This window comes from Cydia splendana, chromosome 8 (assembly GCF_910591565.1).
Source record: "Cydia splendana chromosome 8, ilCydSple1.2, whole genome shotgun sequence".
Taxonomy (NCBI): Eukaryota; Metazoa; Arthropoda; class Insecta; order Lepidoptera; family Tortricidae; genus Cydia; species Cydia splendana.
This window is the reverse complement of record NC_085967.1, coordinates 8,841,283-8,855,425: the sequence shown is the minus strand read 5'-3', so window position 1 is coordinate 8,855,425 and position 14,143 is coordinate 8,841,283. Positions and strand designations below refer to the sequence as shown.

Genomic DNA, 14,143 nt, shown 5'->3' with positions numbered 1-14,143 from the left:
TTTTGATTCCATCTCCTAAAGTTAAATATTTCCTTCACCAATGTAATTTTTGTTGCCATAAAAACCATATTAGTGGCATATATGTATAAATTAAATAATCTCTTGAGCTTTAAACTTATGAGTTTACTCTTCTATTGCATTTGTCTAATATGCAGCTTGATAAATCATAAAAATTCTACGGTACGGTGTCCCATCGTCGTTATTTGGCACGCGACAAAAAAGCCCATTAAGCAAATGTATATTTTAATACAGAATAAGCGATAAATCTCGCGATGGGCTTTCGAATTCCGAGCAAGTCATCCGACGAGGTGAGATCGGCTGGGAAATACCACTCGCGTGTAGGTACTTACGTACGCAACCTTGCTCATACATACTTATGTCGTGTCGCTGACAATTATGCAGTGATAACGAATTAATATGTGACAGTGTCATTTGCGAATAAAATTAATCACAACGATTTATAGAACTATTGATTTTTATCAAGAGATATCCATGCTTAATAGAGGATATTGTAAGATTACAAATAGCTGATTTTGTTGGGACAACACAGATTTGTTGGTTGCTCTGAAACGGAATGATTTAACAATGCGTTCGATGTCCTTGATTTGATGCGTCCGATTAACCTTTATTTTGATTAAAACAACATCTATATATGTATTATTAGTTGAACAGAAAGAGTAAAAAAGATAGCGGCACTATTTATAAGAATAATGTTATCTAGACATGTGTAGCATTTAGAATCCAAGCAATAATGGAATGCTCGGAGCAGCTGCGTCGGATTGCTAGTGTATGCGGTTCATTGCGGTTCCGCATTGCGAGTTTTTGCGCGGGCGCTGCGCGGCTCGGCACGCGCCGCGCCGGCCCGGCCCGCCACGCCGGCACCTCGCCGGTTCACTGACTAGCGGCTCGATTCGGGAAATGAATTAGAGACTCACTAGATATGAAATAGTAAAGATATGTGACGTTCCACTACAAAAGGTACCTTATTGCGGCAGGCGCCGCGATTCGGGAAATGAATTAGAGATTAACTAAAAATGAAATAGTGAAGATATGTGACGTTCCACGGAAAAAGGTACCTTACGGCGGCCGGCGCTTACGTCGCATAGCGCAGCAATAATATTGGAGCGGCTTTAATAATAGCGTAAGCGCCAACCGCCATAAGGTACCTTTATTCGTGGGACGTCACATATCTTTACTATATCGTATCTAGTTAATGTCTAATTCATTTCCCGAATCGCGCCGTAGCTTTGAACAATGCTACCAGAAGGACTTATAGCCCTTAATATTGATATCCATGTAAGATACCTTCATTCCGGCTTGGTACATTGATAGGGTCCATTTCATTATCGATAGGACATTTACCTTGTAACTGATTTTAAGTAACTAGTAAGGTAAGTTCTTCGAACCTGTGCACTACACAGTAAGGTAAAAGTAGTTGTTACACAGTGTATGAAATTTATGATAATGTTTAAGATTTAGGATTTAGGTTATATTATTATCTTTACATTTTATTAAATTTTTAAGAATTAAGCATGTATTTCAAACACAATACCTGTATGCTATTATATTTTATTAAAAAAAATATTAACAAAATAAGTAAACTAAACATTATAATTAAAACTAAAACTAAACTCTAACAACTATATACACATATTTACAAATAAAAAATGGGAGCTGTATTGTTTTTTTTAATAAATATATGACTATGACATTTGTTACCTAATTTTCTTTTAATTTTTTGTCTTAGTGACATGCAGTAAAAAAATAATGCATGAAATATTTTTACTATGCTCAGTGCTTCCAAATGCAAATTGATCAACCTACCAGCATAATCAGTTGGTATATTTCGCCAATATATTAAACAAAGCCTTAAAACTCTACCACCTACGAAAAGGGGTTCCCAAACTGTGCGCTGCGGTGCCTTGGTGAGCCATAAACAGTAAGAGGGGCGCGGTGGGGCAATAAACCTCACCATGTTACCTATCTATTTCGAATAGCCTAGCTAGGTTAGAGCGCCGTCATTAAATTTTAAAATTGCAAGTGCGCCGCAGACTGAAAAAGATTGACCTACGACTGATAAGGTAGGCGAAGTATTTGTACCGTTATTTGAAATGCTTAAATTGGGTTGTGCAAATTTTTTACAGAATTTTCCAGAAGTGGATAGGTGCTAATCAACTTAAATATGTTTATTGTCTGGGTGTGAATTTGTCGCACGTATTGTTTAGACACATTGTCCTAACACGAAGCGTGATAAATTTATTAGGCGACAGTGCGTCTGCGAAAGTGCCAAGCGGGTCATAATGATCAGACGGTCGAATATGCCTCTTCTTTTGCTTTGCTAAATTCGTTTACAGCTTTTTATTTGAGTGTCAAATTTATTTTTTGATTTAGGTTGAAGCCAAACTATTTTTAAAAAGTCGCTACCGTAAAATGGGGTGAGTAGGGACAAAACTGACATTCAAACCTCGATAACATTTTATTTTTACATTTTATGCAAACTTAATTTTATTAATAAATGTTCCGGCCGTTTGTATTTTAGTTTTTTTTATGATTTTAGGTAGTTTCATTTCACAACTTTAACGATAAACACAAAATCCCTCCTCACCCCGTAGTCCCTCGTAGTTGGGGTGAGATGGGATTTCATACAAAAGGTAATTTTGAAACGTTGTTGAATCGATTTTTTTTATTATGAATATTATTATAGCTCCACTTGTAATAGGAATACATTATTTAGGTAGCAGTAGCCTTTAAAAACCATCTCACCCCCCTGTCATCCCTTCTCTCCCCATTCATAACCGGACTCTCCTCGCAATTCCTACTCACCCCCCCATTTTACGGTACTTTGAATTATTTATACTCAAATCATCATCTTTATGCTCCTTCGGTCAATGATCTGAGTGAAGCATATGATTCGCGCACGGCCACTTCTGCCATTTAGTACGTACCGACGCGACGTTACTGGACTTAACTAAAAAAACTGAAAGTTCACATTGCGTAATTTAAATATGACACAATCACAGTCAGTCGTCATATTTCCTAAACAATTATGTTTATTTTACTAAATATGTTACGACGGGTTAGGTCCTTCAAAGCGTAGGTATGTTTTTGTGTTCATCGAGGTGCCTGTGACAAGTTTTTCTAATTTATCGATATTATGAATTATATTGTACTTATATGCCGTGACGCCATTTATCTCACCTCATTGCTAATTGGAGGTAGCGCGTAGCGTGTCAACAAGATGGTTATAATTTATAATCAATGTAGATACTTATAAAAATTTACACAAAACTTTTAATGACATGGATATTATTTAACCTCCTAAATACGACGGAATGTTTGTTTATAATAATTATAATATTACCTAAATATAATAAATCACAAAATAAACTACATGCTTATAATGACTACAGTGCCCAGTCAGGGCCGGATTAAGCATGTCGGGGCCCCTAGGCAGTGCGAGGCTCGGGGCCCCCTACAGTCAATTCTCCACACAGCATATTCAGTACAGGGAAATAAGTTTGTGTTTTTAATTTCAATCTTCAGGCGTCGGCCGAGCCGATCCGAATCGAACGATGTCTTTTTCGCTCTTATCGCGTTGTCATAAAGCTTTATTCTATCGGTTTTTGCCGATTCCGCGTCTCGTCAAGTATGGGGAGAGCCCTTAGGCTTAAGGCCAATTCCCAGTGGCATATCAAAGATGTGAGCTTCAGCGTCACTTTCCTATCTACCTCTAATGGCAAATTTTAAGCGAGGTTAAAGGCTAAGCTCAACTAGTGCCATAAACTTGATTTTATCAATAGTTAATATTTTTCGAGACTGAACAGCGATTGTCCGACTATAAGACCAAACGCCGAGCCACATGATTAGAATCAACCTAATAATAAAGAATTTCATGGATCAAGGGTCAGATGCAGAAGGCGGTAATATTGGACACGGCGCGTATAGTACGTCGGTTCCTGTCGGTCTCTGCGGCCCTGACCACCGGCAGCTTGGGCCAAGCCCCGCTGCCGGCGGCAACCTAGGTTAGGTTTTTTATAATGTGTTTATATGTATTTTTTATTGTTTTGTAAGTGTTTTTATATTTTACTTTTATATTCATATTATAAATAACCTAACTTAAGAGGAGAAATAAATAAGGATTAAAAAGAATTTCCATATGTTAAAATTACTTAAATAGGGAATATTAGGCAAAGCTCTGCGTAGGTGGCACCTTTGTGGCACATACAGTAAACAAACCACATTGACACATCACACGTCACGTCAATCACATGGCCTACCGCGAAACAAGAAAATCGAAATTTCGTTATCTAATCTCTCTATCACTCTTACATATTCGAGCGATAAAGAGGCAGATAACTAAATTTCGATTTTCGCGTTTACCGGTAGGCCCTTGTTAACAAACCGCCTTGATGCATCAATGTCATATTTTATTGTCTGTGAAAACTTGTCAAAATCAGTTTAAGGCACAGTATGTATAAGTTAGTCTATGAATTTACTGAGTCGGTAGTGCTGCACTCTGGCGGCAGAACATTGCAGTAATATCCCCTATTATTAAGTACTAGAGTTAGACCAAAATAAACCTGCAACAGTTTTGATAGCACTCGCAAAACGTCAAAACGTCTATGAAATTATGACGTATAACTAGCATTTGCACTGCGTATGCTATCAAGATCATTGCAGACTTTTATTGGTCTAACTCCATTCATTCACCAGTCAAGCTAAATACGAAAAATAAACGCGAGCGCAGCGAGCGCGAAATTTTTTGTTAACAAAAGCGTGTTAAAAGGCCGGGTACCGATCTTCATCTGGACCTAAAAGTCCGATGTGCCCCAGTAAGGCGAGCTTTCATGCGAAGTCAAAGCCGTGCTTCATCAGGCTTCAGGATAAATAGTTGAGCACAGACACGATGTCCAATGTCCATTGTATTAAAAAGCGAGACCGCAGGCCGAGCTTTGCGCAGCGAGGTCAAAGGCTAAGCTGAAGTTGAGATGTGGAACACAAACCAATGGTAAATTGAGGTAAAAAGTGAGGCTGAAGGTCGAGCATTCCTATTAAAAAACTGGGGACACTTTCACAACTTTATATAACAGGAGAACTTTATACAACGCAGAATACGCGCCGTATACTGTAACGTACCTATTGCTTCAATTTTATTACAGTATTTCATTAATTTAAAGTTAAAGAATGGATCGAAAAAAAAAACAATAACAAAGCTCAATAATACAGGCAATAATACTCATTATTAGGTATAAGAATAAAAAATATACTCATGAATTTTGACCCTAATGGAACCCTAACAAAATTTTATTTGGTGTGCGCTGAGCCGCCGGGGCCCCCTAGCCGAGCCGGGGCCCCTAGGCAGTTGCCTACTTTGACTTAGGGTTAATCCGGCCCTGTGCCCAGTATTATAGAAAACACAGCTGAATGTAAGATAGGTCCCAATACAGTTATAAAATATGTAGTAATGTGAAGCCCGGAGACCATCATAAAATAATGTCACAGTGACGTTGTGAATCGCTCGTAAAGATTTATTTTACTGTTTGTTAATGTTGTGTGTATTTGTATTTTGTATTTGTGTTATGACAAGATTTCATGGTAAGTCCACATGGTGGCATGCCATTTTACCTACCTTGCAATGGCACCGAAAGCAGTTGCCCCAGTTCTGGTCCAGCCTCTTGTCGTTAAGACGCACTGGCTCCCCTTCGTTGGAGCACGGCTCGCGCCGACCCTCTGTAACACAAGCACACAGCCTTAGATTAGTCGTACATTAGTGCACGCACAACTAAACTTCAAGGTCAAGCAGATCTTGTCAGTAGAAAAGCCGGCAAATTTGAAACATGTAGGCGCGAAGGGATATCGTTTCATAGAAAATGTAAATTTCGCGCCTTTTTCTACTGACAAGATTTGCTTGACCGTCTATAACTACGAGATGCATGTTTAAGTTAAAAGAGATGTAATATTGAAACAGCTACTTAGATCTCCAAAAAAATATATAGGTACCCATCTGGGGAGCAGTTCGACATGCAAAGTGAGAAAGTGACACGATAACATATCACACTCTCCACCCGAGATATCTGCTCTAGCCGACTTTTTGGCAAACGGGATAGTAATTCTGAAGCATTTAATTAAAAACCTTCCGGCGTGGTTTTAATGGTTAATACAATTATTAAGTTAGGTACATTCATTGTTAACAAAATGTATATCATTAATGATAATTTTGAATAAACTTACTATCTTGTAAAATTTGAGGACTTAAATATTACCTATTTGGAAAGACAGTCAGCCATTTTTTGTTTAAAGTTTTAGCCAATTGTATTAGCTGGTAACTAACATGTTTTTGAAACCCTTTAGCTACAAGAGCGTATTCAGTGACCCGTGGAGCCATCTATGCTGACAGACACGATTAGGTCAGGGAGTGAGTTCTAGCAGTGACCACGCGGAGGAGTGCGGTCGCGGCGTGGGAAGCGAATGTCCTATTATAGCAGGCAAGCGTTGCACCAGCCGCACTGGCCGACGCAAATACCGGACGGCTGCGGTTACATGGATTTGTGAAATGAATCGTTTGAAATATGTTCACTGTCGAAGCCTATTCAAGTGTTCACCTAAATGCAACAGTCATTTTCAAAGTGTTAAATCGTGCATAAATAATATCATTTCGATGTTGAGGCAATTAACTTTTAGAATTTAATTAATTACGTCTACATACAAGAGATAAGTATAAACAATTCTGCCTTAAGGATTTCATTTACGACGCAATCGATTAATAGATTTATGGAATCAAAGCCCCCTTAGACGCGTTCTTTCACAATTTGAAAACAGCCATATTTTATTTATTATTTACGTCTATCTTTACTACTTTTTTGGTTAACAACAAAAAAAACATCGAGCCTTCAGGATCGATGCGGTACCTAAGTATTCAACAATGCAACATTTTAGTCAAATGTAATTTCTACCGACTCTGAGCACCAATTGTTTTTATTCGTGTAAAAGTTAACTGAAGAAGATCTATTAAGGCCCAGTGAGTTCGTGCTCTTCTCTCACTCTCAGTAAGCGTAAGCGTGACCGATATGTTTTTTTTAACTAAAAATCGATATAAATAAAAGATTTAAGTTATGGTATTGGTATGTACTTAAGATAAAATATGGATAATATCCTGATTATCCTTAAAAAGTGCGATATTATGAAGTAAAAAAGGTAAATGCATATGTTACATTATTTGTCATTTCTATTGAACTCCATTTTACATATAGGTACCTATGCATTAACAAACATACTTACTTTATTATATTTGATAAAAAATCTTTTACTGGATCTGTCTTCTGCGTCTTTACTAACCATCGGTGTTATAGGATTATGTAGATAAGTCAAATAAATAACATTATCCAATCTCCAAAGTTTACATTTCAAATATACGGTTCGGATTTACAACCGACCTTGAACACAGTTTATCTGACATTGACAAAACATGTTAGTTACCTTCGATGAAATAATAAACTTTCTAACGAATTACGAGTAAGTATACCCACATTCATAAAAAATATTGGACAAAAGGTAATTCAATCCAGCACTTAAATATTTATGATATACCTACCTACATATAATCCCATAAAAATATTTAACGGCGTGATTTTTATTTCAAATCGATTCCAGGGATATGTTTTTTCTTATATTATATTACTTACAAACATGATCCCATGTCCCGTCCGTCATAAACATGTAAACACTTTTTTCCTTATTCCAAAGACATAAGGTGAATAAATGTTGAAATGTTTATGGCAGTAACTTTCGTGTCATAAAATTATCACACAGCAGCTTCTGTCAAGTTTTATTATACTTATCGAATCGGAACGTGTTAAGGAAAATATCATCGAATTACTTTTCTTAAAATTGCGGTTCTCCGTGAGCATCGATTATTTGGTCATATTATTATATTGTATTAATTTATAACGTTCCGTGTGCTACAAGGAAACCAAATGATATGCATAGAATATAATTATCGAACGTAGTAATACGCCCACGCGCGAATCGAGCGGCGCTAAGTAAAAGAAGTTGTATCGCCAGTAGTATTATATTGCCTCTGGCGGTAATATATAAATAAACATAATGATCCAAAGTAGGTATTCTACTGTAAACACGGATACTCAAAGAAAGATACATTGTAATACTATATAAATCAAGTCGCTAACCTATTTTTATTCCTCGCATTTAACCAATTTAATTATTATAAAAAAGCAACATGAAAGTTTAGTAAGAATATATGTAAGATTATTTCGACTTAAAATTATGGTATTATAATATACCTACGATATTTTTATATTAGTGCCTCGAATTTTCCTCAAATAGATAAATACTTAAGTAGTCGACCCGATTCGAACTTTAAGATACGTCGATTAATAGATCAAGAAACGATATGGATTAGATATGTCAGTGTCAAATGTGACGTTCCTTCAAACAAAAACGTCATTTTTGACACTGACACATCTAATCCATATCGTTTCTAGATCTATTAATCGACGTATCTTAAAGTTCGAATCGGGCAGATTGTCTATTTATAGGTTTGACTACTGATACTGGGCTAAGTTCCCTTTTTTCTCTGCATTACATTTTAAGTTGATTTTATTTGTCAGCAAAAAATACACATTCGATAGCAATGACTACTGAATACTGATCACAGCACACTATCACGTGGCACAGTATAAACACTGGCTCTGGCAGTGTATCGCAGAGATGACATAGACGTTACGTCGCGTCGTTGCGTATCCGCATTCTTATTACGTAGCCGGCTCCAGCACCGGCCGAGGCTGTCCTGCGTCAATATTTTGGTAATTAATGTGTGCTCGCTTAGGTACGAAAAGTGCCCACAGATTTAATATAATTCTCACGAACGTACAAGCGAGAGAAACCGCTTATTAGCTAAGTACATACAATAGGTACTGCCTGTTGTTCACTATTGTTTTTGTTTAGGGTAAGCTCGTTTTGTATATTTTCTTAATAAATACGAATATTGCTTATTATCTGTACTGTCGGTTGTATACATAGTATGATCAAGATTTTTTTTTATGTGTCAAATATTGTTTAAATTTTTTATATTTTATTATAACATATGTAAATGTTACCGATATTCTATGCACAGGCACTATATTTAAATAAGAAGTGGAATACTTATAACAGATTGACATTAAGTATAATAATATGTATTGTTGGCTATACGAACCGTAATATTTCGCATACATTATGGCCAGTATCTTCTCGGTGCGTGGTCAGATTTGTATTCCATAATACGCTTTTAATCCCATAGCAACCAGTGGTTTTCAAGGCAAACGAATTTAAGAATAAATCAGTAAATGAACGAATCAAGTAATTCGTATTGTTAGAGATTATACGGACTATTAGTTGTGGCAATATTTGCTTTGTATCTGGACGTTTTGACAAATGTATATGTAGAAATTATGCGGCACGGGCGACAGGCATATTGAAGTGGTTTCTAATTTAGTGTTCCTTTAATAGTTGGCAGATACACATACATCCAGAGGCCTTATTTTCGTTATATCATTGAATACTTATTTGTTGTGTGCGTTCGCTTGCTCCGTAGCCACGTGTGTAATATGTGCAAGCGCGACGTAATAATATTCATATCGAATTGGTATTATATTGGTATAAATTTTCATTTCTTAATATGGCTCCATGCCGATTAAATTCGCGGCACGGCCGGCCTTTGCCGTTTGTGTTGAAAGAGTGCTATAGATAAGGCCTGACATTCATAGATAAACGAATTTTAATCGCACATCAATGTCAATATAGAATTGACATTGAACTTGGTCGTTAATATAGCATTGTAGGCAACGATACGTGATTTGAAGTTACTATGTCTAATTTGATAACGCGAAGGTCATTTATAGTTTGTCGACCAGTTTTAATAGGTATCTATATGGTTGTAATTTTTTATAACAAAGGAGTCGATAAACTTCAAACGTGTCAGTTTTTATATAAGTTGATATAGCAAAGTACCTACGTATTCTTCACAGTTGGAATAAAATATTGACTTTTTGATACGAGAAAGCTAGGCAAAGCATTTTGGCAGAAAAAAGGGTGATAATTATTTGTGGTTTAACCAATTTTATAACCTAAACATGGCGAGAATCTTTAATCTTCGAAAGAACAGATAAAAACGTAGACGTATATGCGTATTTTCATCATAAAAGTACATTAAATTTTAAAGGACTCGATTTACTTAAGTAATATCCCTGTAGCGGTTAGAATTACATTACACACGCTAGTTACTAGAAATTATGTAAATCTTGAAAATATACGGCGCTTTAAACACTTTACACGCAGTATGATTGCGGTGTTTTAATTTTAAAGGCTCGCGTAAAATATCCATAAAATAGTTATAAGCTGCACGATTATTGGTCATTTTAGTAATGGCGGCTAGATGAGGATAAGTTTTAGAAAGCTGCTCCTGTAGATACACTTGCCTTAGGGACAGAGTAAATACACTGCATAAGTGCATAATTCCACAATTTCCGTTCCATGTGAAAATAACGAAGGTACAGTCAGCATGAACAGTAGCGAATGATACTTTGACACTACACGACAACAGTCACACTCATTATCTACCTAATAGCTTTACACAAATAGAGTCGGACCAAGAAAAGTCTGCAGGGGATTTGATAGCCCACGCAGTGCAAGTGTCATTTATACGTCATAATTTCATAGAAGTTTGACGTTTAAAATAACACGTGCGTTATGCTATCTGCTGTGTGGGCTATCAAATCCGCTGCAGACTTTTCATGGACTGACTTTAGTAGTATTTCCTATTTAAAACAATTAGAATGTGACACATGCTTTTGGCTACCTACAAACCGGACAGATTTTTTCTCTATTTGTAAATTTAGGTAAGCTGATAAGGTAACTAGTGCTCGACATGCTAATGCCCAATAGATGACACCCTACTGTCACGTCTATTGACAATGACTTAAGTTTCAAGATGACATGTACTGGGACCGCGTCGAGCACTAATACCACCACCATACTGTTGGTGTGTTGCTATATTCACTACTTACCTACATGCTGGCTGTACTACCACATGAACACCTAGCGCGTTTTGGTTAGTATCAGTAGATAGGACAAATTTTAGTACCAAAGGATAATTAAACGAACAAGATACGAGTAAGACAACGGCCTCGCTCACGAAGCGCTCCTAAATCCTTGAATCCTGATCTTAAATCGTGATTTTGAAGTAAACGTGTGTAGTATCTAATGGAACCATTCACCGCGCGGGCGCCACTGAGGCTGTGATCTATGTGGGACCGCGCGGTTTCGCAACCGAAGAATTGTCGTCGAGCACCTTGTGCATTGTGCAACCGGTAACCGCCGAGAGCAACCCGTTTATTGTGAGGTGCCTTGTGAAACCCAACCAATGAAAGTATGCACCTTAACAACATTTATTGTTAATCAAGAGCCGTCTTAAACACTGGATTGCATATGTTGTATACGCACATACGATTTAAAACGTACCCTATTGTTTACAATCAACCATTCCCTTTGTATCTGATTTTAGGAACCAACATTCGCAAGATAACACCACTTAGATGTAACAATAATTATTTTACTCTTAAATCCAATAAAGCCGAATGTTACCAGGGAAACAGCATTTATTAATATACGGGAAATACTATGCCATACTTAATACTTATGTTGTCAGTTTCGTCGTGAGTTTTTTTATCCTTTTTTCCTAACGTTACTTATTTCGTTTTTATTAAAATAACAAATCTAAACACTTCAATCTTACTCGAACAACGCAACAAAAAAAGTGTTTTTTTTTTGTTAATGAAAATACAAAAAATCAGTAATTGATCGCTACAGGTGCTACGCCGTAGCATTGAGTAAAAAAGTAACCTACTAGTTAATTACGACGGCCTATGGACAAAACATGCAGGCAGGGAATTTAAAAATTTAAACTCAGTAGATACATATTTAATTTTTAAAACACGATCAAGATGGTTTGATGGACGATACGTGTCAGCGATTCGCTATCAAACGAAAGGGTCGGAGGTGTCTGATGGTCACCACAAAATATACACGTAGGCACTTAGTGATAATTAAACCGTAATTGTAAAGTAGTAATTCTCACCTCAAGCGAAATCGATGCAAGAAAAAATCGTAAACATATTAATATTATTGATACAAATAAGGGCTGATTTAGACTATGCGAGAACTTGTATGCGAGTTTCATTCCATTGCGGGTTTTAATCGGTCGGTTGAATTGGCCGTCACCAACAGTCCGCAATGTAACTAAAATCGCATGCGAGTTCGCGCGCCGTCTAAGTCAGCCCTAAGATACCGGCGCCGACGCTCAGTGCGGAAAGATGCTACTTACTGATGACCGCGGTGGACGCCTGCACGGTGTCGGCGATGACGGCTAGCACGAGCAGACAGAGAGCGGCAGCGCGCGGGCCGAGCATGATCGGAGCTACCGGCGCCGGCGCCCGCTGCGCCGCCTCCCTCGCATCACACACTCGCGCTACGCCACGAGTGCGCACCACCTGAAACAATGTTTAGTGTACTATTTTCGAAATTTTATTACAAGAAGATGTATTTAAGGTACAGCCCCAGCCCTACATAAATAATAATATGTAGTCAAAACTGAAACTTAATTGATCAATATGTTAATCAATCGTTATGATAGGTTAGGACTTAAATATAATTATATAAAAAAATACAAGACAGAAGATTCACGTTTATCCATCATCTCACAGAACTTCATACACTCTCTCCATCCAACTATTTGCTAAGACATAAAATTCCGGTGCTGATTCGAAGAGCACGTTAATATGGGTATTGAAGAGCGCGGAGAAGTGGTGATTTGCCATGGGACACAGAACGTGCAGATTTATATCATATTTTAACTACTCCTTAATTAGGCACCTGAATCTATAAAAACAAATGCTCATATAGGGATAAGATTTCAAATTAAAATCGTGATAATTATATTCCAACAAAAACTATTGAACATTGGCGCGTCGAATGTAGCGCGAGGCAGTCAATGAACTCCAAATTATCTCAAATGAGCGATAAGTAATTTATTTATTGGGACTTTTTGCAGTACCGACCCAGATATGTGGTACATCGTTGGTGATCGATAGAGTAGGACGCGGGTGCTGCCTTCCCTTTTAGAACTACGTTTAGGAAACCAAGCTTACACATTTTAACCACTACGATGACCACAACGACAGTCATAAAGGTTCATGTTCTAAACGTGCTCACACTCAACGTGCAACCGACAAACAATCATTGTCATTGCAATCCTAATTGATGTCCCTAGTCAAAAATATAGATAATAAATAAATAACATAAGTAATAACTTTGCTTCATATAGAAATCATGTAAGTAATCATGTTTTGCCTCATTTTTAACCTGACTAAGTTATCTAAGAATACAATTAGGTAGACAGGTTCACTTTACAAAGTGTACAAACACTAAATTCAATCGTTGACATATCTAAGTAAACGAGACTGCGAGATATTTGATCAACAATCAAACACGAAATATCCTTAGTAACTGCAAACTATGTTTATACCCAATTGAGAATTAATAATTCAATGTTAATCGTAGATTTAATGACCCCTTGCAGTGCCGTTTCTGCGCTTGATAGCGAACTAACGTCCTTAGCGTAATTTTTTATAACATTCCGCGAGATCGATGACCTCGAGTACCTACTCTCGGACATATACCATTTTATTCATTAATAATAGAGTAGAGCAAAAAGTGATACATATTAAGTGTGTTTACACGATCGCACGCAGCCGCCTGCAAAAGTCTCGCCGTATTGTCAATTACGCTAGTTCCGGTTTTACATCCTCTTTGGTAATGCATTTTGAGCTAAATACAAAAAATAATAATTGACTCTCTTTAATTTAATACTTTTTGTTACTTGTAAACGCCTGCCGTAAACGGAGCACATACATTCACATTAAACGAGCGCCTACTTGCACAAAACAACCAACATCAATCATTGATAGGGAACGTGCAAAATAATTGAGAGTATAATAATTTTAATAGTGTTCCAATTGAATTGTTGAGCATAATACTGCATAATTATAGTATCTTCGTGTCAACAATCTGCTGGAAGAAACGGAAGATG

The 14,143-nt window shown here is 37.0% G+C and overlaps 1 protein-coding gene across 1 annotated transcript in view; it reads right to left on the bottom strand.

Annotated features, from left to right (window-relative positions):
- LOC134792786 (BMP-binding endothelial regulator protein) overlaps positions 1 to 14,143 on the bottom strand; it is a 61,977-nt gene that overhangs the window by 23,715 nt on the left and 24,119 nt on the right. The window contains exons 2-3 of the mRNA XM_063764126.1: positions 12,380 to 12,545; positions 5,630 to 5,730 (exon numbers count right to left, since the gene is read on the bottom strand). Coding sequence (XP_063620196.1) covers positions 5,630 to 5,730; positions 12,380 to 12,464 — 186 coding nt within the window. The 5' untranslated portion in view covers positions 12,465 to 12,545. The remainder of the gene's footprint in view (positions 1 to 5,629; positions 5,731 to 12,379; positions 12,546 to 14,143) is intronic.